A 21,535-nucleotide genomic window follows, 5' to 3' on the forward strand; every position below is an offset into this window, starting at 1 on the left:
ACTTTATGGTAATTACATTAAATGCTAACACTTATGTACACTCATCACAGATGTTTATAAAATACAAGTTATTTTCGAAAGTCTTCAATTCTCGCAATTATATCATTGATTCTTTCACAACAGTTGTAACTCTCTTCAAGATATATAACTTTTAAACCATCTTGAACAAAACTTTCAAGAACATGCCACTGTTCAAAGAGCTTCAAGGCATTTTTGAAAGTATCAGCAGAGAAACTTTCCTCTGGAAATAAACAAATAATGATAGAACAGGAAGGAAATACACTCATACATACACGATTAAAATTTTACAGATGGGAAGCTTTTCATGTACTTCAAAGCATAGATTCTCAACCACTGGTCTAGCCTACAGCAGTGGTACATGAAAAATTTGACTGGACTTCAGAGATTTTTCCTGTCCTAAAAGTTGATTTCCTATGCAAAGTTTTGTTACAGGTACTTGTGATCAGGTTCCTCTTCATCTCGAAACACTTTCCTCAAAATTCTATGTCTTTTACTTAAATTCTGAAGCACAGAGAATCTTGAAGCATAACTTCATTTTTTTTAAATAAAAGCTCAGCTCATTTTTATCGCACCTTTTCTGCAATTTTTAATCAGCATGAAAACATAACCAACACAAAAAATGAGTTAAATATTTATACCAGTTAAATGTTGTCAGATTTTTTCCTGTTTTAATGAAATTAAAACAGGAGTAGATGTAAATAATAAAAATATAGAGTAAGTTTTTAGATGAAAGTTTCACTATTTATCTGGTTCATATTATTGTTAAAAACTACTGTTTTTGTTACAGAGGGCGCTGTTGACCAAATAACCATGCACAAAATTATTGCTTAATGTTTTTCAGTGTGGCTAATGAAAAGATGCAAGACTGCATTTATTCAGCTCTACCAATCACTTGAGATCAGTGGTTGGCAGGGTTGGCAAGGTTTTGGACACTGCGGTAAAAACCACGGTAAAAACCCTGGTTTTTACCGTCCTGTCCAAAACCCTTGTGTCCAAAACTGTCCGAAAGTGTCCAAAACTATATTTTTAGAAAAATTGTATTATGTGAGAAAACAAACAGAATAAAATGTATCAAAGTAATGCTTTATATTCAACATTTATTCAATGAGAACATTCAACTTATTTATGCAGCTGATTTTAATCTGGTTTCATAGAAGTTGCATTCTTGATTAAAATTTCAATTTGTATGCATGAATTTATTTATTTATTTATTTTTGATAATGGTAACCAATTTCCCTATGTTTATGCATGTGTGCAAATGAAAGCAAGGTTGGCAAAGTTTTTACAATCCTGTTCAAAACCCTTGAGCTCGAAAGTCCAAAACTATTTTTGAGAAACTATATTTTGGGAGAAAATATCAAAAAAGGAACAAGATGTGTCAAAATTATTTTTTTTTACTATTTAATATATTTATTCAATGTGAACATTCAAGTAAAAATATATATGTAACTTATTTATGCAGCTGATTTTAATCTAGTTAAGTAAAAATTTATTTCTTAAAAATTTCAATTTGTATGCGGGAGGGTTTAGTTTTTCCCCCATAAATCGAATTTTTCGACATTTATGCATGTGTGCAAGATAGTGTTCAAAATTAAGATTCTAAAATGTACTTAAAGGCAATAAATTAAAATTTTTCTAGTTACAGAATGTATTATATTAAAAATATGAACTAATTTTTTTAAGTAAAATATTTTTTAAATAAATATTTTTGAGGAAAATATTATTAAATATTCATTAATTAAACCTCATTAATATATATATATATATATGCATTGCAAATATTGTAGCAATATGAATTGATTAGATTACACCCCTTTAGCTTTAGTAAAGTTTTGGACAGTTTAAGACAGTTTCGGACACTTTTGGACAGTTTTAGACAGTTTTGGACGGTAAAAAACCACCTGTCCTGTCCTAAACCAGTTTTGGACAGTCCAAAACCCAACCCTGGTGGTTGGAAAAACTATTTTTTTTAAAGCCAACTACAGCAACAACTACTTTATTACAAATGAAGTCAACTAAAACTACAACTACTCTTTTCAAAATGTAGCAACTACAAACTACTTTTGAAAAGTAGTTGCTACTTTGCTACTTTTAAAAAAAATAATGAAAAGCATACACATACACACCATTTGAGGATTGAATGAAAAAATTCAAAACCTAATTTATATTAATAAATTTGTTCATTTGAACATGGAATATTACTAAAAATTATGTATTCTTTCATTCCTTTACTGAGCTAATTTGTCATTCCAAACATTTTGATGCCAGCTCGTATTTTTCAGGGTCTTACGAATCTGGTTGACGCAAGTTTTACTCGCGTAAGACTTGAATCGGTCAGATTGTTTGAAACCTCGTTTTTTTTTCTCAAACTTTATTTAAAAGTAGTTTTCAGAAATCGCTACAAACAATTTTTTTTTTTTTTTGCAGTGAACTACTTGCTACTGTACTTTTTTTAAAAAGTGGTGCACTACACTACAAAGTACTAAAAAATGTAGCTACTACAGTAGCGTCGCTACTTCCAACCACTGCTTGGGATATAGTTTTTTAATGTACAAGGGAACTTTTTGCCACTGGCATATTTAAGCATAAATGAAATATATCACATAGTAACTCTTGAGCTTCACTGCAAGATTTGCACCAAAAAAAAAAAAAAACATGAGGCAGTGAGAAGCAAAGGGATATAAGTGGACATTTTCAAGTTTTGAGTAAAACGCCTTTTAAAGATACCGTCCTGGGTCGGCTGTCATTGATTTTTTTTTCTAAATAATGCTGTATAGCAGTACCTACCATTTGTATTGGATATATCCAAATTTTTAATTTTGTCCCTTACATCCCTTTGCTTTTCACTGCCTCATATATTCTTTGATAATGAAGTTTAATCTTCAAGAAATTATTACTGTTAAATTTAAAATTTTTTTAAAAATAACCTACAGTTTCTTTTTCGTTACTTCCCCATTAAATTGGCTAATCAAACTGTCAGTATATTGTATTAAATAATAACACTTTAATGTACTAATTTATTATTTTACTATTCAACACTATTTCAATACCATAGACATTTAGCCATTTTTCATAAGTTGTATTGTTTTGTAATACGTCACAGAATACCATCAATTGGAAAGACAACCTCTTTTGTCCAATGGATTTTAGAGCTTCAGTTTTTAACTATATGGTTGGCTTAGAGTTTATTTCTGTATTATTTGTTTATCAGTTCAGATTGACACATTGCATTAAAAGCCAAACACAGTCAAGAGCAACAGCTAGTATATCATAAAGTAATTACTATTAATATAATTGTAAAAATCATGATTTTCATAAAAAAAATATATTTTTCTAGACTTAGAATAGAAAGTTATGTCTTGCGCAGTGGTAGTGCAAAATTGAAAACTGGTAGAAAAGAAAAGGCAAGACTTATCTCAATAACTTTACAAAATGTGTAGGTGCTTAAACACAGTTTACTTAAATCTGTAGTTCAATTCCTCTCGATTAATTTTTTTGTACAATTTAATTTTTTGGCAAGAGGACAATTTTTAAATTTCTGTTACTTGATTGGTTTTTCTCACCCTTGCAAAGTGCTTTTAATATTTTTGAAAAGTAATGCAATCATGAAACTAAAAATTAAGAATGTCAAAAATGTAGAAATTAAGATCAGATTTTTTTTTTTTAAATGAAAAATAAAAATGAGCTTACCATAAGCTAATAATCCTTTTGATAGTTTCTCTTGAGCAGTAAGCTGCATTTCTTGAATGAAAATTCTTTCTGTAATAAAACATAAGTGATTACATACACAAAAATGTAAGTGCTATCTTATATAAATAATGGTAATATCATAGACTTTCTAGTAAAACATTGAAATGCACCATATGTTCTGAGCAACTTTTGTTTGTCAAGACTTGTACTCATAATTAATGCACATTAAGTATCTTCAGATTTATAGCCCAATAGTTTAATGGACTGATTATAATTACTTTTGAATACATCAACTGTTATTTGCAATCATGGGTTGACTATGGTATGTCATGAATTGCTCAAACTGTTCTTTTTTTATTAATTTCAGAATACTATTTTTCTATAAACTATAAAATAATTAGCTAGTTTCAGCTGGAGGGTAACTCATGGCAAAATATTAGCATACGAGATAAATTTATGAATAAGTATGAATGATTCAATAATGTCAGTGGTGGAAACAAAACCAAAAAATATTTATATAAGAAAACTTTAGCATATAAACTATGTTATTAAAGTCGTTATTATGTCCTCCCAAATTAGAAAAATATTTAAATAGATTTAAAGTTTGTCAAGAATGTCAATTCAAAAAACAGCCCATTTTATAGCTACTAACCATTCATTACCTATTTTTAAAATCCTATTTCATAGTTAAGCAGGGGCAAGATAAATGGGACACTATGGGGTAGCTTTTTCAATAGATTTTTAAATATGAGTGAATAATTTCATATGATATCCAAAGATAAAACAATAAGAGATAGTTGATAACCATAATAGAAAAACTGACAAACATGAATCTTTTGACTGAACATATGGTTCCTCAGGCAAACAGTAAGACATTGAAACCCAGGAATAATAGTAAGATATCCTACTGTTGTTCTGAGGCAACAATATTTTAAATAAAGAAGTTTGTGACTAAAATAAATCACCAAAAACATTAATACAGAAAAAAAAAATATATTGTTTGTAAATGGGAAAAACTTGAGAAATCCAACCATTTTGCATTTCTTGTAGTCAATCTTTTTAAAAAATCTTAATTTTTGTTAAGTATTGAGAGTTGAAATAAGAGTTAATCATTGTGATATGGCCAAATAGAGGAACTGTAGGAATTGGATAACTAGTCTTCAAGACTGCTTATTTGTCATAGCCTGGTACAGGTTTTTGTATACCTATTTGTAGAAAGTTGCCCCCGTATCATCAAACATGAGGATCCTTACATGGCTTTGGCTGGGACATTTTTGAACATTCTCCTGACTGCCCCAACCTTGCTCGCAGCAACTTTTATTTGTTTTGGCATTTTAAGTCTTTCCTTGGCGGTTGATGGAACAAGTTACCTAATGGCTAACTGCACTGGTGGAAACTTTCAACGAATAGGTATACAAAATCCTGTACCATGATATGACAAATGCTTGGAAAATCACAAGAGCAATGTCCAAAAATAGCATAAGGGCAGTAGATTTTTGTGCAATAAATTTCTTTGCTCTATCTATAATTGTTCTTTTTTTTTAAATTTCAAAATGATACTTACTTTAAAAACATGCCTCTTACGACTTAAAATAACAACAAAATACAAGAAGTCTATAAAGTTACATGTTCTTGCCTTCTGAAATTGTTAAAAATTTGTACTTTGAAAAATGCTTGGTGATGGGGAAAAAAAGATAACTTTTGGTTTATGAGCTAAAAAATATCTAAGAATTACTTATTAAAATGCAAAACACATTACACAACCTGAATTTTGCAAGTAGAGTTATCATATTAATAAATGTCATAAAATGTAACAGTTATACCAGATTATCATCAAATCAAGGATTTCAAAGAATTTAAAAAGCAAACTCCACACACTGTATTGGTTTCTTCCATTGATCATGGATGTAAATTGTTACATTATCGCCTCAGAGCAACAGTGAGGCATTTACGCCTCAGAACAATAGTAGGATAGCCTACTGTTACTTTGAGGTGACTGTGCACACAGCCATCTTAACACAAGGCCTGCGCGCTCATTCAACATGGCCGCCCGTGAAGGCGGTTTGTTTACATCTCATAACAGCTCTACCGTGAATAAAAATTTAAGATTTTTTTTAAATCCATTGAGGAAGTAAATGGTTTTCACATGAAGTACTCTGATACATCTCTCAAATAAAAATTTATATCGTTTAAGATTTAATATCGACACAAATAGTTTTTAAATAGTAAATTAAATTAAACTGTATGCATATGACACATTAAATTATATTACGCAACAAATACAGATAAGAAAGGAAAATGAAAATTTATTTGTATGGATATGAAGAAAATACTCTTGAAATTTAAATCCTAACGCAAAAGAAAGTACGAAATAAATTTTGCTTACTGTAAATTGTAAAATGAGTTAAGATAAACGGGAATTGCATATTTGTTATTCATAATCTAATAATCATTTTTCTTGTGGATGATTAACAGTAGTATTGATTTTCTTTGATATAAATGTAAACAAATGAAAAAATAATATATAAATTGGAATAAAAAACCTATATTTAGACATTTTTCTAACTGTTAAAAAAAAAAAAAAAAACATACATTTTTAAGAAATGAATCGCTATAATACCCAATAATAATTACAAAACATCTAATCAAATGAAACAAACCAAACAATTGATACATAATGACAATACTGATGATCTTTCAGAGCAAAAAAAATGTATAGATTTATCATGAATTTTTACTGGGAATCTACTTATTGTGAGTTAACTTTTTATTATTTTTTTTATCTACTTTTTCATTATTACTTCTCATTCTTTTTTTTTTTTTTGAAAAGTTATTCAACAGTGTGGTGTTCCCATAGGGTATACTCGATACGCCGTATACTCTCAAACATTTCTTAGACATATAGCGTATACCCCCAAGCTTCATAAATTTTCATATTATGACATACTATATGCATTTGATCCCACACACAAATTGTGCGTAATGGATTACTGAGAGTAAACTCTCAGAACAATTGATGGGAACATCACTGAACAACAGTATTTTATAAATCGTTTGTATTACATTTCGCAAAATCAAGAAAATGTTGTGAGACCAAAGCTGGAAATGATCATGTACCAGATTACTAATGCATGGCTCGCCAATATTTGTTAAAAGCTTTAATTAATTTTCATTTGATATGAATTCCTCCTAAAAATCTTCCACAACATTTTGAAATATATTTATACAAATCGAAGGTGCTTTAAAAGTTAAAACAGTTTGCCCTTTTAAAGAGCCGCGGTCTAATGTATCTATTAAACTTACACTCTTCAGATAATTTATGTAAAAAGTTCCTTGAAACATTAGTTACAAAAAAAAATATCATTTGCTTAAACTGAGGACGAAAAAGCTTCGTCACTAAAATCGAAACTAATAAAAATATATAGCATGAAAAAAACCATACATAAAAATGTGTACCTTACGGTAATAGAATACAGTACCTTACAATAAGAGAAGCTGCTTTAAAATATAAAACAGTTGGTCTTTTTAAAATGCCGCTATCTATTGTATCTACTAAAAAGCACTCTTCAGACAATTCATGCTAAAAAGGTCTTTGAAACAATATTTACAAAATATAATTATTACCCAAAGTGGGGGCAAAAAACCTTCGTCACTAAAATCGAAAGTAATGAAAATGTATAGCATGAAAAAAACCACACATAAAAATTTGTACCTTACAGGGAAAAATCATTAAAAAATTATTTAACAAGTATTTATTTTTTATTATCGATTCTATTTAAAAAAAAATAAGCATTGATAATCAGACTTACCTTCTTAAAAACATGTTTTGGTCAAAAAATGTAGCTCCAAACATATTCGGAAATGTTAAACATTTAATACGTTAAATTTTCACTACTAAAGCATCCCAATGGCTTCTGCAGCGTTAAGCACAACAATACAAAGAAAGAAAAAAAAAATCATTCCAACTCTCCATTAAGATACTGCTGATAACGTAAACTGAACATTCACACATACTTTTCGAATAATTATAACTTTGCTAACTAATATCAGAGTTGTTTTCCAACGATCAGCTAATCCACGAACGCTGTTTGAACTAAAGGGAATTTACCGCTTATCGCCTCTGGGAGGTCACGTGACATCGATTGCGCAATACAGCACGTAGGTCTGATATATGGAAGGCTGTGCCATGCATTAGCTAGTATCAGAAAAAAAAAATTTAAAAGAAAAAAAAAGTCTAATTACTGACTTACCTTCTTTAACTTCATCAATAAGTTTAAGCAAGGAACAAGCAGAAAGCCAATAGGATTCAATTATTGGACTCAATATATTTCGAAGAAATTCCAAATGCTTAATGCTGTCCTCCTTCAGATCTATCTAAAGAAATATTTCATCAAAATTTATAAATGTAAATACCTTAAAGAATGATTGGAGCTCTTATGATTACAAGAGTTCTGATAGTTTTTTCATTTTAACAACATAGTTTTATTTTTAAAAAACTCATGATTAGTTTGTTAGATGAATAAAAGTTTTACAATTGGTAAATGATGATGTAAAATAATAATCAATGCACCAGATTGCTTTTTCTAGAAATTTGTGGTCCAGAATCTATTAGAATAGTTACACCATAGCAAGTTTGGTTTCCTTAACTTGTTAGTTTGAACTGATATTTTCCTGTCAACTGAACAACTAATTTAAGGGCTGAACAGTGACATAGTCACTGTGAACTTGGCATTAAATATTGCAATACCTTTCTTTTTGCTTATTGTGAACTTTTTTTTTTTAAATAAAATCTCTATCAGCATATGCACTAGTGATGCAATAATATACTCTGAGTCACTCAAACTGGGTGCCGCTCCCCAAGAATTGTCGAGGGGTGCCGCAAAGTGTCCAGGTTTTGTGGCAATTCCTCCCAGGGCTTGGAAGACTTACAGTGGCTCCCAAAAGTATTCATACACTTTGAAATTTTTTAGCAAAACAAAAATAACACAAAACTAAATTCGAATATGAAGTCCAATATTTTTTCACATCATTCCTAAGTCATTCCAAATAAAATCCAGTAATTTTTTCAAAATATTGAAGGATCTCCTTTTTGAAATGGGTCAAAAAACGAAGAGACAGAAAAATAACATGTCACAAAAGTCATTGTACACTCAAATATTTTCGAATAAATTAATGAGTAAAATTATCATATGTCGTTTTTTATTATTTTTGCATCCTGTTGACCCTTAAAAGTCCTTTGGCTTTAATTTTATGTTTATTTATTCTCTGTTATTTTGTTTATTACCTTAAAATGGCTGGTATTCGTAAAAAACAACACCATTCAAAACTTGAATTTTTTCCTCACAGTAGCAGTAAATTGCTTTGAAATGTCTCTAAATCAGTTAATTTATACCATTCTATAGTAAACTGCTTTAAAGAAAAGTATAGGACCAAATACAAGGTGAGATAAGGTCAAACGGGAAAGTTAACAAAGCATGATCGGAGATTTACAGTTAAAAAATTTATGAAAAATATACATTTGAGTGCTGCAAAAGTTTCTGCAGAACTTAATGAAAGATTTTACATTTAATTTTCACCTAAAATTGTTCGCCAAAATATCTGATTAGTTGGATTAAATGCATACTTGCCAACCTTCGAAGGAAAAAAAAAAACAGGAGATTCCCTTAGAGGTAGATAGATGATTCACCAGCAACATATATTCACAACAGAATTATTAAATCATGCTTTTAAATAACACAAATACTAAATTTAAAGTGAAATGGGGATTTTTTGTAGATTTAAGCTAATTTGAAGCAGCAAGAAAAATATACTGCAAGGGAGAAACCAAATAATGAGTGAATTTGCTTAAAGTTTCGTACATTCTCCAGTCTCTACCGAAAAAGTAGATAGAAAAAATTTAACTGCTAGAATCCGGGAAAAAAAAAATCAATATATAATGAAAACAAAATGTAAAATAAGTAGGTATAGTATAGCACATGTTAAAATAACTTCAAACTTTCAAAATAATTAAAATATTTTGAAGATGCAAAAGGATTGAAATTGGCTGCGATTTTTAGCAAAGCACGTACTTCATTGAACATGCAATGTGGAAAGTAAAACTTTTTGATGATTGACTGAAAAACTGCAGAAACCTGAGAAAATCGTAAAAGACGGGAAATTGGGAGATGGAAGCTAAAAAACGAGAGTCTCCCATTAAAAACAGTACAGTTGGCATGTATGGGGACCTCTTCCCGCAGAAATGTTCTTTATCATGCAAAAAACAGAAAGCTTATGCTTTTTGCCGCAAAATCAATGATAAATAAGCTCCAAAACATTTTGGAATAACGTCTTACTTACAGATGAAATCAAATTCAACATTTTTGGTTAAATTGTTGTATAATTGTCAATAGAAGAAAAAATGTGGAACTTGATCTTAAGAACTTAGTTGGATCAGTTTATCAGGACGGTGAAGGGGTTCTTGTGCGAGGGTACATATCAGCATTAGGACTTGGTAGTTTGGAATTTTTTGATGAAATAATAAATCATGCTGTTCAGTTAAATATTTTAAAACCAATTTTAAACTTTTAGCCAAAAGTTTGGTTATCGGAAACAACTTTGTTTTTTATCAAGATAACGATAAGAAGGACACGGTTTTCAACGTTTGCATCTAGTGCCTCGAAAATTGTCCTAAAATTTGGAAAATACCCCCTCAATCTCCAGATTTGAACTTAATGTAACATATTTAGAGATATCTGGAGGCTAGATTACGAAAGTACGGCTTTGAAACGAGAAACAAGCTAGAAACAGTAAGACTCGAGTGGTTGAACATAGAGTGGTTGAACACTTACTCAGAAATTACACACACACAAAAAAAAAAAAAAAAAAAACCATCTATTTCCAGATGTTCAAAAGCTGTTGTGGATGTTGAATGATATTCTACTAAATAATAACTTAATGAAAAGTTAGATTATTCAATTACATATAGCTATTTTTTAAAATATACGAAGTCTTTTGTGAGAAAAAATTTCTGCCACTTTTTGGTTTTTGATTGAAAAAAAATTAAGTTTTAATACTTTATTAAAGTTTTTCATGCAGTTTTGTTAAAAATTGAGCATAGATCTTATAAAAAAATACCTATTTCAAAATATTAATTCTAACCAATGGATATGGGCCTATGTCATTGAAAATTGTAGGTGTACGAACTCTTTACGGAGCCACGGTATTAAACAGTCATATTACCAATACAGCAACAACATTGACTTTACTGGAGAAAGAAACTCTACAAGCTTTGTTTCTCAAATGTTGGATATCTGAACCTTTCGTAATGAAGCAAGTATCAAGTCTTAAGTCTAATTCTTGTTTCACTCACTGCAATGTGTGTGATCAATGTGGTCATTTATTTTCCAACAAGATGGGAACACCCCATTATCTGACAGACGTTCCCCATTTCCTCAATACTAAGCTTCCTATTTGTTGGATTTGTCGAGGTTCCTGATAAAAATAGACTAATTCCATAGCCACCGTGCTCACCGGAACTAACTCCAAGCAATTTTTTTAATGTGTGGTGTAGCATCAAACATCATGAGATTGTGCCACATGAGCCATGTGATTTGCAAGAGTTACCTTGAAAAATGACAACAGGATTGAACTTGATATATAATGCAAAATGAAATGTCCATATATCGAACGTTTTGGAAACAAAACTTCTTTCATTCTCCTGTAAATTCAGCATTATTGCTGCATTGGTAAAACAGCAACAACCAAAACCTCAGAAGAAATTTTTATATGTATATGTATATATTAGAGATAGACTAGGGTGTCATGAAAAAAATTCTAATTCTTTAAAGGACTGTAAGTTTGGAAAGTTTGAAAACCCCTGCTCAAAGTTGTTGAGAGGAGAAGGGTAATGTATAAAAACAGCTTTTTCACACATACCCTCTAATTTATTAGAAATTTCCTGAATAATACTACTTAATATCATAAAAACATTACCTTTAACTGGTGCTCTTGTTTTGATTGAATCGATTCATCTTCATCGCTACTTTCAAATGACAGAACATGAGCTTTCTTAGATAGCTGCCTGACTCGAGAGCCAGTAAACATATCAACCTATAGATAAATTCAAAAAACATTTTAATGCAAACATTAAAATAGAGTTAGAAAAATCATGCATTTTTCAATACCTAAGGACGAGAGTACTAAGCAGATCTAGATAAAATTTAAAACTGTCTGCAAACTCCATTGAGTTCTTAAAAATTTTCTGCATAAGAATGCGACACTGCTCCCAAGTCTTATATTGCAGATAACAGAAAAAAAAAATGTAAAGTTGAAAGTGAGTAGAGTACTACTATGCAACCAAAATGTTTTTTCAATTATATTTACTACTTTTAGAATATTATTAAATGGGGTACCTGAAAATTGGAGATCAACATTTGCTGCTCATCAAAGAAATTTGTTTAAAAAATATTAAAATTTTCTGTGAACGACATTCACACGTTCGTCTATATTATCTTCGTCTGGAATTAAGCTATTTTGTTGGAACAGGAAATGAAGATTTTTTCTTTCATAAATATATAATATATATCTCTAACGAACTTATTTTGCCAAGAAGCCTAAACTTTGAATACAAGGGGGATATGTGCCTTTTCTTATTTGTCTTTAGAAAGTAGGAAAAACAAGAACTTGCCCTTTGAGAAATATTCTGAGTATTCAGTTTATGCAATGTATTAAAGAAAAATAATTTGATTTATATGTCTACAATTTCTAATCTAGATATTTTCAAATGAAGGGAAGACAGGGGTATCATTTACAGTTGAAATAATTCCAATTTTTCTGAGTGAAAAGAAATCCTTTGGGGGGAAAAAACTGGTTCTCTAAAAAAATTCTGAGGGTTTTCCGACCATTTCCATTTCTACACTTAATCACATACTTTAATATTTTAATCAAAACTGCAATAATAATTAATTTATATAAAAAGGTGTTGATGCACTTACTCCTGCCACCTGAAGACACTCTCTTTCAATGAGTTCATCCAAAACATCACTAAAGGAAAGCGCAATATCAGCACATGGCTAGTAAGAAATATTCACACATAAGAAATTCATTCATTTAGTAAATATTTTTGCTAACACATAAAACACATAAAAGAGCAGCTTTACTTTAAATTTTTTGTAAGTTCACATTTATCATACTTATACTTATTTTAAGCAACCGAAACAGAATATTAGCATTAAATATTAAATAAATATAAGTAATTAGGAAATAATGCAAGATTAGCACTGAGTACTCAGACAATGCCTAAAAGCACCTGGCATATTTTAGAGGGGTGAATTATACAAAAGCAATTAAAACCATAATAATCATCAATTCCATAAAAACTACATAATTGTGAAATGGAAGATGTCAGCCACAGAAAATATCTGTACCATTTGGATTTTAACCCTTAAAAATGTCGGATATTAAAAAAATAACAAAAATATCTGAATGTTATTTTTCAAAAATTTCAATTGCTTTTTTTAAAACAATTTCTATGATATATTTTTATTGGAAACACAAAGCGTGAAAAATACTCTTGTAGAGGTACACGTTAAAAGATAAAATAAATCCAAGATCTTAAAGTGAGATTTTAGATTACTCATCTAATAATTAAAACCAAAATACATATACTCCAATAAAATCATGAAATGCAATAAATCTTAGAATAATATTTAATTCTTTAAGTATTCGTCAATTTTATTTTGACAAATAAAATCCTTTGAAAGTTAGCCATGCAATGAGTGATATTACTCTAAATACACAACAAATAAAATTAAATTTGCATAATGTTAAAAAGCTATTGTTTTCAAAAACAATAAGAACTATTGAATTTTATGCATAGAAACTGTTACACAAAAGAAACGAATCAACTATTTAACGAAACTGACATTAAATAAAAATGTAAAAATAATGAATTTTTTTTTTTAAATACGAAAAGCAAAATTGGTGAGAATACTAAATACTTACAGGAACAGGAATAAATTCAAACTGAAGTATACTATTGAGTTCAATAGACTTTTCTATAATCTTCTCCCTGCATACATAAAGTTTGCTATCACAGTGTCGAAAATGACAAATTTCAACATCAACCAGTGCATACACAGCATTAACTAAAAGAAAAAAAAGCACTTTTTGTTGACATATGCTACACAAAATTTTATGCAATAAAAATAAAATCATCACAAAATGATAATTTTAACTTCACATTCAAATGTATAATTGCATTTGATAGTTTATTCCATTATTCATATAAATTTGTTTTCTTAAAATTTAAACATATTAAAGTTTACATGTAATAACTATTCAAATTTAAGGAAAAATTTACCTTAAGGAGCACAAAAAAGGGAGAGAATCCCAAGTTGAGTAAAAATAATGCTTTAGTACTAAGTACACAACAACTTCTTAATTGCTGAAAAAATTATAGAAAGAAAAAAAAAACCTCTTGAACTACTTCAACTTATTTCAACACTTAACATTCATACTGTTATTGCTTCAATACATTCATACTCAATGCTGAATTGTGCTCTTTTATGCCTAAAATTATGTGCAGATTCTTTACTTTGGCAGTTTTCAGGCCAGCACATTAGAGAGTGACCGTACATTGCGCAATTTCCATGTAAATGTGTACACAATTTCCTTCAACATATTTAGTTGATAAACGATCATTATTTCAATGGAATACTGGAAAATTGGAGGCTTATTTCAGCTTCCTGCTGAAGCTGAAATAAGTAATAAGAAATAAGTAATAGTAAATAACCTCTCACTGTTGTAACTGCTACAACAGTGTCAAACACCACTGATTAAAATCTGTTCATAAATGAATTTGAGTTTATCAAACGGGTAGCAATGTCCAGGAAATCGAAAAACCCTTTTATGAATAGAAGATCATAAATGTTAGACACAAAACAACTGCCAAACAGAAATGGCTGCATTGAGAAGAAAATATCTCGGAAGAAACAAGCTAAGCTTACAGTTGAAAGTCAAGACTATAACAAGAATCCAAGTAAAATTGATAGGTAACACAAACTAGAATAACATGAAAAGTAAAAATAATAATAATAATAACTTTTAAGAAAAACATGGAAGTTGAATCTGATAACTATATTAAGAGCTAATTAAATACATGGCAAAATTAAGGTAAAATAAGTTAAACAAAGGAAAAAGCAAATGAAATGAGAAAATAATGTACAGTAGAATACCTTTATAACGCTGACCTGTACAACGCAATTCTCTATAAACCGCACTACTTTTAAAACGAAGTAAACAATAGGTTTTGAAGAAAAAAAATCTCTCTGGTTGTTTGCCTTGCAAACATAAATATTGTTAGGTAAATTCAATTTTGAAACTGTTTTTCATCTTTACATCTTAATTCAAAGCTTTTAAATGAAAATTAGTATTCACAGTAAAAAGAATATCAGATGGCTCTTGAAAATGCAGTTGTTATGCTAACCATGGAGCTAGCGGAAGTGCAGGGTAATCCACTTTCTTTTGATTGTGAGACATTTTTTTGTGAATAACTAACAGTGTATAATTAGTGCTTTAGGACTCATTGCAGCTAGAACTCATTCTGAAATGCTAATATATAGATATTCTAAATATTAGTTTCAAAATTTGTGAAATGACCTATATAACGCCAAAACCTGTATAATGCAAAAGCTGCGGTCCCAAGGTGTGCATTATAATGGTCTTCTACTGTATTGATTATGTTGAAAGAACTTAAATTTATGCTTATTAAGTTTATGTTGAAAGATTTCAAAGATTCTGAGCTACAACTGAAGGCGAAATTTTACTAAAAATTACGCACACATGGTTAATTATGTGCATAAGAGTCTGAGAAATTACATAAAGATTGTGACTAACAAAATAAATAAATAAAAATAAGTACTATCTACAATAATACGGTGCAATATCCCACACAAATTACTCACCAACAATGCTGTCTAGCAAAAAGATGGGTACAACAGAATTAGCATAATACTGCAACTCTAGCACATGTGGGAGTTTGACAACAGGTGTATATACAGTAACTTTCACATTGTTGTTTTCTAGATCACTAGAGGTCCATTGCACTTCAACAGTTTCTGTTGAAATCAAATCTTTCCCCAAGAGATCAATTGCTCTCTTGATAACAGGGACTGATTCGCCTGTGAATCCAGTATCACGTTTCTTATTTAGAAGTTCTCCTCTCAGCCAATTCATACTGTTTTGTAGTTGCTGCTGGGTAGCACCCTGAAATATTTTTCATAGTTCAGATTTTATGTAATATTTTAGCAAAAGTAGAATTAATGCATCACTGTATGTTTGCATGAATTAAGTGTTCAACTGTAAGCTTTAGGAGTTACTCCTTTTCATACAATAAAAAAAGAAAAAAAAATAACAACCTAATCATTTTGGATTTTCATGAAACTTTCAGAAATCTTATTCTCAAGAATTTTAAACTCATTAAGTTTTTTAAAAATCCGTCATTTCTAACAGTTGAGTAATTAAATTTTGAAATATGATACAAAGCATTTTTACTTGTCGCAATGTTGTACTTAAATTCTGTAGAATCCACAGAGTTATATTTAACAGCTCATTTCAAAGCATATGAATTTGATTTGTAAAGTTGAAAAAAAAAAAAAAAAAGTTGTTTACTAAAAGCAAATGTTAAAAAAATATTTTATGCTGTTAACTTCTTTAGGCCAAAGGAAAAATCCCTATTCAAAAAATAATTTCTTTCCTTTAAGTTGTTGCTTTGTGAATCCAATAATATAAAAATAATTGGGGAAAAAACAAAAGAAAAAATTATGAATTCCTATTTGAATTTTAAAACATAATAGAAAAAAAAAAAACAAATAACTTTTTAAAGCTTCATTTCAAGTTTGAATCTTACCTACTTAACAAAATAAAACACTAAATGTTAGAAACAAAACAGACAAGGAAAGTAATTTAACGACATTTTACACCCTAGGAAGGATTAGCTTTCAGGAAGATATCTGCTATTTTTGTTTGAGAACACGCTTTTAAAAAAACAAAACCTATGCTGCCATTTACATCTTGATAAAGAAATTAGAATGTTTTCAATGGAGTTCATTAGTTTTAACTGATTTTAAAACGAAAGATTTTTTTAAACAAATTTTTTATTAATGTAAACAATCAGGTGTATATCTGGAATGAAGAAATTACAGATGCAATGAATAGTGCATTTCAACATGCTGATATTGTAAACAAATAATAATAATAATAATTATTATTATTAGAATTAAATTATAATAATAATAATACAATATAAATTAAAATAAACTTTCATTTTTATTAAACATAACTTTATGATTCTGGGCAAGAAAAATGACAACATATAGGAACTTTTATTTAATAGTGTATTTGGGATCAACACCTGTCAAGGGTTTGTTCGCCTTACATATCATTGCCACAAAATAGCTTGGTGTTCTTCTCCCATCATTTATACTAGCTATTTTATATTTTCACTAGCTGCATTGCTCGGCTTTGCACGTCTACCTTGAAAATAAAAGTTATGTCAAGTGACGCGTGTTCCAACAATCAAGCTTCAATTAGAGGGGAAAAAAACTAAAATTTCCCGTCCAAACAATAATTCTGAAAGAAAGAAAACGTCAAATAAAAAATTCCCGAACAAATTAAAAGCAACTTTCCTGATTATCTTCTGCTGGCGGTACAAAAAAAAAAAAAAAAAGATAAATCTCCAAATATGTAATAATCAAAAAGAGAAATTTTTACCCCCTCAAAACAAAAACAAAATTTTATTTTGCTGCAGTTGAGAAAAAAAAAAGTGGCAACTTCTGAACGCTAATTTAAAATGAGATCGTGCAAACAATAATTTTCCCGATACAGTAAAATCTGTGTAAGTTGACCACTTGCTGTGCACTACTTTAATGGTAAACTTAAGCAAGGTGGTCAACTTATAGAAGTTTAATTATATTATATAGTTCTAATTCTGTACCTGAAAATAGCGGCCAACTTACAAGGGTGGTCAACTTTACAGGTTTTACTGTATAAAATTTGTGTTCCATTAGGTTTAGCAGAGCTTTTTAATTTTTCCCCCGTGATTTTAGTCTTTTTTTTTTAAATGCACAGGAAATGAATGGTGTGTGTTTCTCGTGCGCTTTCGAATGGTGCCAAAATCAAACTGATCGGATAATTATTTCGGGTAGAAAAGGCATTTAATGCCATTTTCGATCCGTAAAATAAAAATCTGAATGGTTCAGTTCTTTTTTGTTGTTTGAAAACCCCTCTACGTTCCTTCTCAGGGGCCCAAGTACCTTTGTGCCAAATTTGGTCAAGATCTGATGTAAACTGTGGATTTGTATAGGGCACATACACACACACATATTCTCTTTTTATTTATATAGATTTTTGTTACATTCACTATTTTTTAATAGTTGGTGCCATGTATGCAAAGGTAGAAATTTATAGGAATAAGTCACTGGTCTAACGAACCAGTAACTACAAAATTTCACTCATCCTTACACTTTTAGTGATCCACTCTTGCAGCCTGGTTTTGAATAATAAACAATCAAAGAAAAAGGCAAAAATATGCAAAATAAAATTAACATGACAAATGCTGTTAATTAGCAATTTTCAATAGACTGGTCTAGGTGACCGGAGAAGAGAAGGGAACAGCAGGCACTTTCCTGTTCACCAATACTAATCAAGGAACTAAACCAAGAAGATTAGTATCGTTGTTTCAAAAGAATGTTGAATAGTTTCTTCAGCCATTTGGCATGTGCTTATATACCTAAGGAAGTATGGATGGTTGAAATATTCATTTTGACGATCCCGAATTAGTTGCTAAGAGTTTTCTTGTGATGCCTGTTTGTATGTATGTATGGGGTATGCATGTATGTATCTTGCATAACTCAAAAATGTACCTCTTTAAAGCTTGAAATTTTGTATGTAGACTGAGTCGGGTCTAGCTGTGTACCTCCTCTTTTAGCTGCTTTTGGATGTTCCAAAATTGTTTTTTTACACAGGGTGGCGACAGGAACTCTGAAAAAAGTTTCATGACTTTTCCCTGATTTCCCTGATTAAGTTCACCAAATTTCCCTGATTTACATTACCAATGATAAAGGTTTCCTTTCTTTGCTCTACTTGAAATCCATTGTAGGTTTGTATAAAATGCAGTATTTTTAACGTTTTAAGTTGTGTAAAGTTGATGAACTAAAGATAGTTTTAAAAGATGCTACTTTTTTAACAAAACGATAAAAAAACATATCAAGTCAATTTTTTTTGGAGGGAAAAAAAACTACAAAACAGTATATTAAATTTTTCTACATGGAAACATTATAGAAATTTTTAAAAAAGTACTTTAATTCTAGAAACCACTTAGCATAAGAATTTTAAGAAACAATTAAAATCACTCTTAAAAACATTTGTGTATTTATGGTAGAACTAAAAAGTAATTGAAATTATTTTGAACTAAATTTTCAAACAGTATAATAATTGTTGCAAGAATAACAAGTAATAGTGAAGGAATGGAAGTAATATAGTTTTTTCTTATATAACTGATTGACATATTTATGCAAAACAGATGAAACCTTTTGACATAGAGAGCTTTTCTCTAACCAAGAACATAGGCTTTAATGAATGAATACAGCATTTTAACAATAAAAAATAAAGATATTTACTTAAGTACACAAGTTAACTCTATTTCAAATGATTTATGTATGTAACGAAAAAAATCTTAGATTGCTTTTGTAAGAAACAACTTTAGAATGGAAGAAAAAAAAACAGAACAAAAAAAGCAATTAGTCAACTTCAAAATATATAAAAGAAGAATACAACTTGGTTATAAAATAAAAGAATCATTTTAGCGTGAAGAAAAAAAACCCTTTATAATCTGCTGCTACAGCAAATAGTATAACGGCAAAAAACAAAGTTTTTTTGATTGAAAGTTCAATTTTAGCAATTAAATTAAAAACGCGAAGAAGTAATAGCTTTTAAGCTTTTATCAGTATTAATTCAAAAATCAAAGATTTCTTCTTAAAATCGTGATTACAGTACGCGAATCACTTCGAGACAATGGAATAAAGGCAAAGGAGCTAAGGCATTAATGAAGGCTTCCTTTTTGCCTGTATGGTTGTTTATTTTACGTCGCATTGAAAGCGTGAAAGGAAATTTCAAGCTAGATAAAATAAACAACCTAACAGACACAGAAGCAATCTTAGGAGATTCATCCTGTGGTTAATAAGTAAGATTCAATACTTTGACGTTGAGGAAAAAAGATTTAAAATTATGCGGCAGTGTATAATCGCACCTCATTAATTTTACTTTTTTTTTTTTTTTAAACAGATAATTGGCACAAAATGCGTAGAGAATTTGGATACTTAATTTTGTGAAGCAAAAAAAAAAAAATTTTTTTTTCTTCATAAAATCAATTTTCCCTGATTTTTTGTTATTTTTTCGAAATTCCCTGATATTTCCCTGACTTTTCCCTAATTAATAAAGTTCCCTGACTTTTCCCTGATCTCCCTGATCTGTCGCCACCCTGTTTCACATTTTTTGGGGGAAAAATCAGTGTAAATTCCAATGCAGATTTTTGAAAGTAGAAGTCTCCATGTCTACCATACTTTTATATGTGTAGAAAAATGTCCAAACAGCTATTTATTTCAGAAGTGTTGCTTATAACAGTTGTACATGAGTGCATGTACTCATTCTTTTGAGCATTATTTTGAACATTGTTTATTCAATATACCTAAAAGTCCACACCAGATTTGTATAAGTGTGTGATCTGAACATGTGCTATTTAATTTCATATATTTAGAAGCAAGCATGCTACCATGTTTGTAACCTGCTGAAATTAATAATAGAATGAAATAATAGAAATTCGCAAAGAAAGCTATAATTTACCTTTCTATATTGGGAGATAAAGAGGAATGCCACAAGATGAGTGCTCATGACAGCAATAGAAAGACTAGCATCTAAAAGTAAACCATGATAAGGTGTCAAGCTAAGTTATTTTTACCTAAAATTTTTAATATATTTAAAATCTGTAACAGTTGAGAAATCATACCATAACTTGCATTTTCCTTTTCAGTTATAAGAAGTAACAATGGTAGACAGTAAATAGTACTAAAATTAGGGCAGTAAGACAATAGGTAAATTCATCATTGTAAAATGAATATTCATCTAATCAAGTTAGAATAAAATATCAATTTCCATGTCGCTCAAAGGAAAAGTCCTAGTCTGTTCTAGTAAATAGAATTTAAAATATATAAAAAAAGATTGAGTTCTTAATTAAAAAAAAAAAAAAAAAAAAAAAACTGTGCCCAACCATAAAATTTTTCAGAGATCATGACAAAATTATTCTGAAAAGAAATCTTTTCACTTTAAACTATTTAAATAAAAACAAGGCATCAAAAAGATGTTCTTCAAAACAGGACATAATCTCCTTTTGATTGCATAAGTGGCCACTTAAACTTTCTTAATTAAAAAATATCAAAAATGAACAAAGCACGTATAGGACACGTTCTGAAATCAGACAGGACAAAAAATTAAGAAATTGAGTTTACTATTATTACATTCTTGAAGTTATTTTAAAAAAAATATATACATACATATAGACAGAAGTTAATATCCTCTCTAACTTTCTCTTTTAAAAGATAATGAAAATTCTTTGCGCTAAGTAAAAATTAAGGAAGTTCAGAGAAAGTAGGGAGCATTTCAATGCATTTCTGGGAATAAAAAATTTAAAAAGAAGGAAAATGAAAAAACATGTTTGAAAACAGATCTGACACACATAACTTTCATACTCGTGTAGAAAAAAAGTTCTGTTTTTGCGATAGTGATAATTTTC

The 21,535-nt window shown here is 29.5% G+C and overlaps 1 protein-coding gene across 2 annotated transcripts in view; it reads right to left on the minus strand.

The window, feature by feature from the left end:
- Positions 1-19: 19 nt before the first annotated feature.
- LOC129229249 (glycerol-3-phosphate acyltransferase 1, mitochondrial-like) overlaps positions 20-21,535 on the minus strand; it is a 45,602-nt gene continuing 24,086 nt past the window's right edge. The window contains exons 14-21 of one of the 2 annotated variants that reach the window (XM_054863514.1): positions 20,590-20,660; positions 15,654-15,954; positions 13,693-13,835; positions 12,684-12,761; positions 11,683-11,799; positions 7,962-8,085; positions 3,712-3,780; positions 20-241 (exon numbers count right to left, since the gene is read on the minus strand). In XM_054863514.1, the coding sequence (XP_054719489.1) occupies positions 69-241; positions 3,712-3,780; positions 7,962-8,085; positions 11,683-11,799; positions 12,684-12,761; positions 13,693-13,835; positions 15,654-15,954; positions 20,590-20,660 (1,076 nt within the window). In that variant the 3' untranslated portion in view covers positions 20-68. Of the gene's footprint in view, positions 242-3,711; positions 3,781-7,961; positions 8,086-11,682; positions 11,800-12,683; positions 12,762-13,692; positions 13,836-15,653; positions 15,955-20,589; positions 20,661-21,535 lie in introns of those variants that run through there. The other variant, XR_008581075.1, reaches the window with a different exon arrangement.

The sequence above is a fragment of the Uloborus diversus genome, chromosome 9, assembly GCF_026930045.1.
Source record: "Uloborus diversus isolate 005 chromosome 9, Udiv.v.3.1, whole genome shotgun sequence".
In the NCBI taxonomy this organism is placed as follows: domain Eukaryota; kingdom Metazoa; phylum Arthropoda; class Arachnida; order Araneae; family Uloboridae; genus Uloborus; species Uloborus diversus.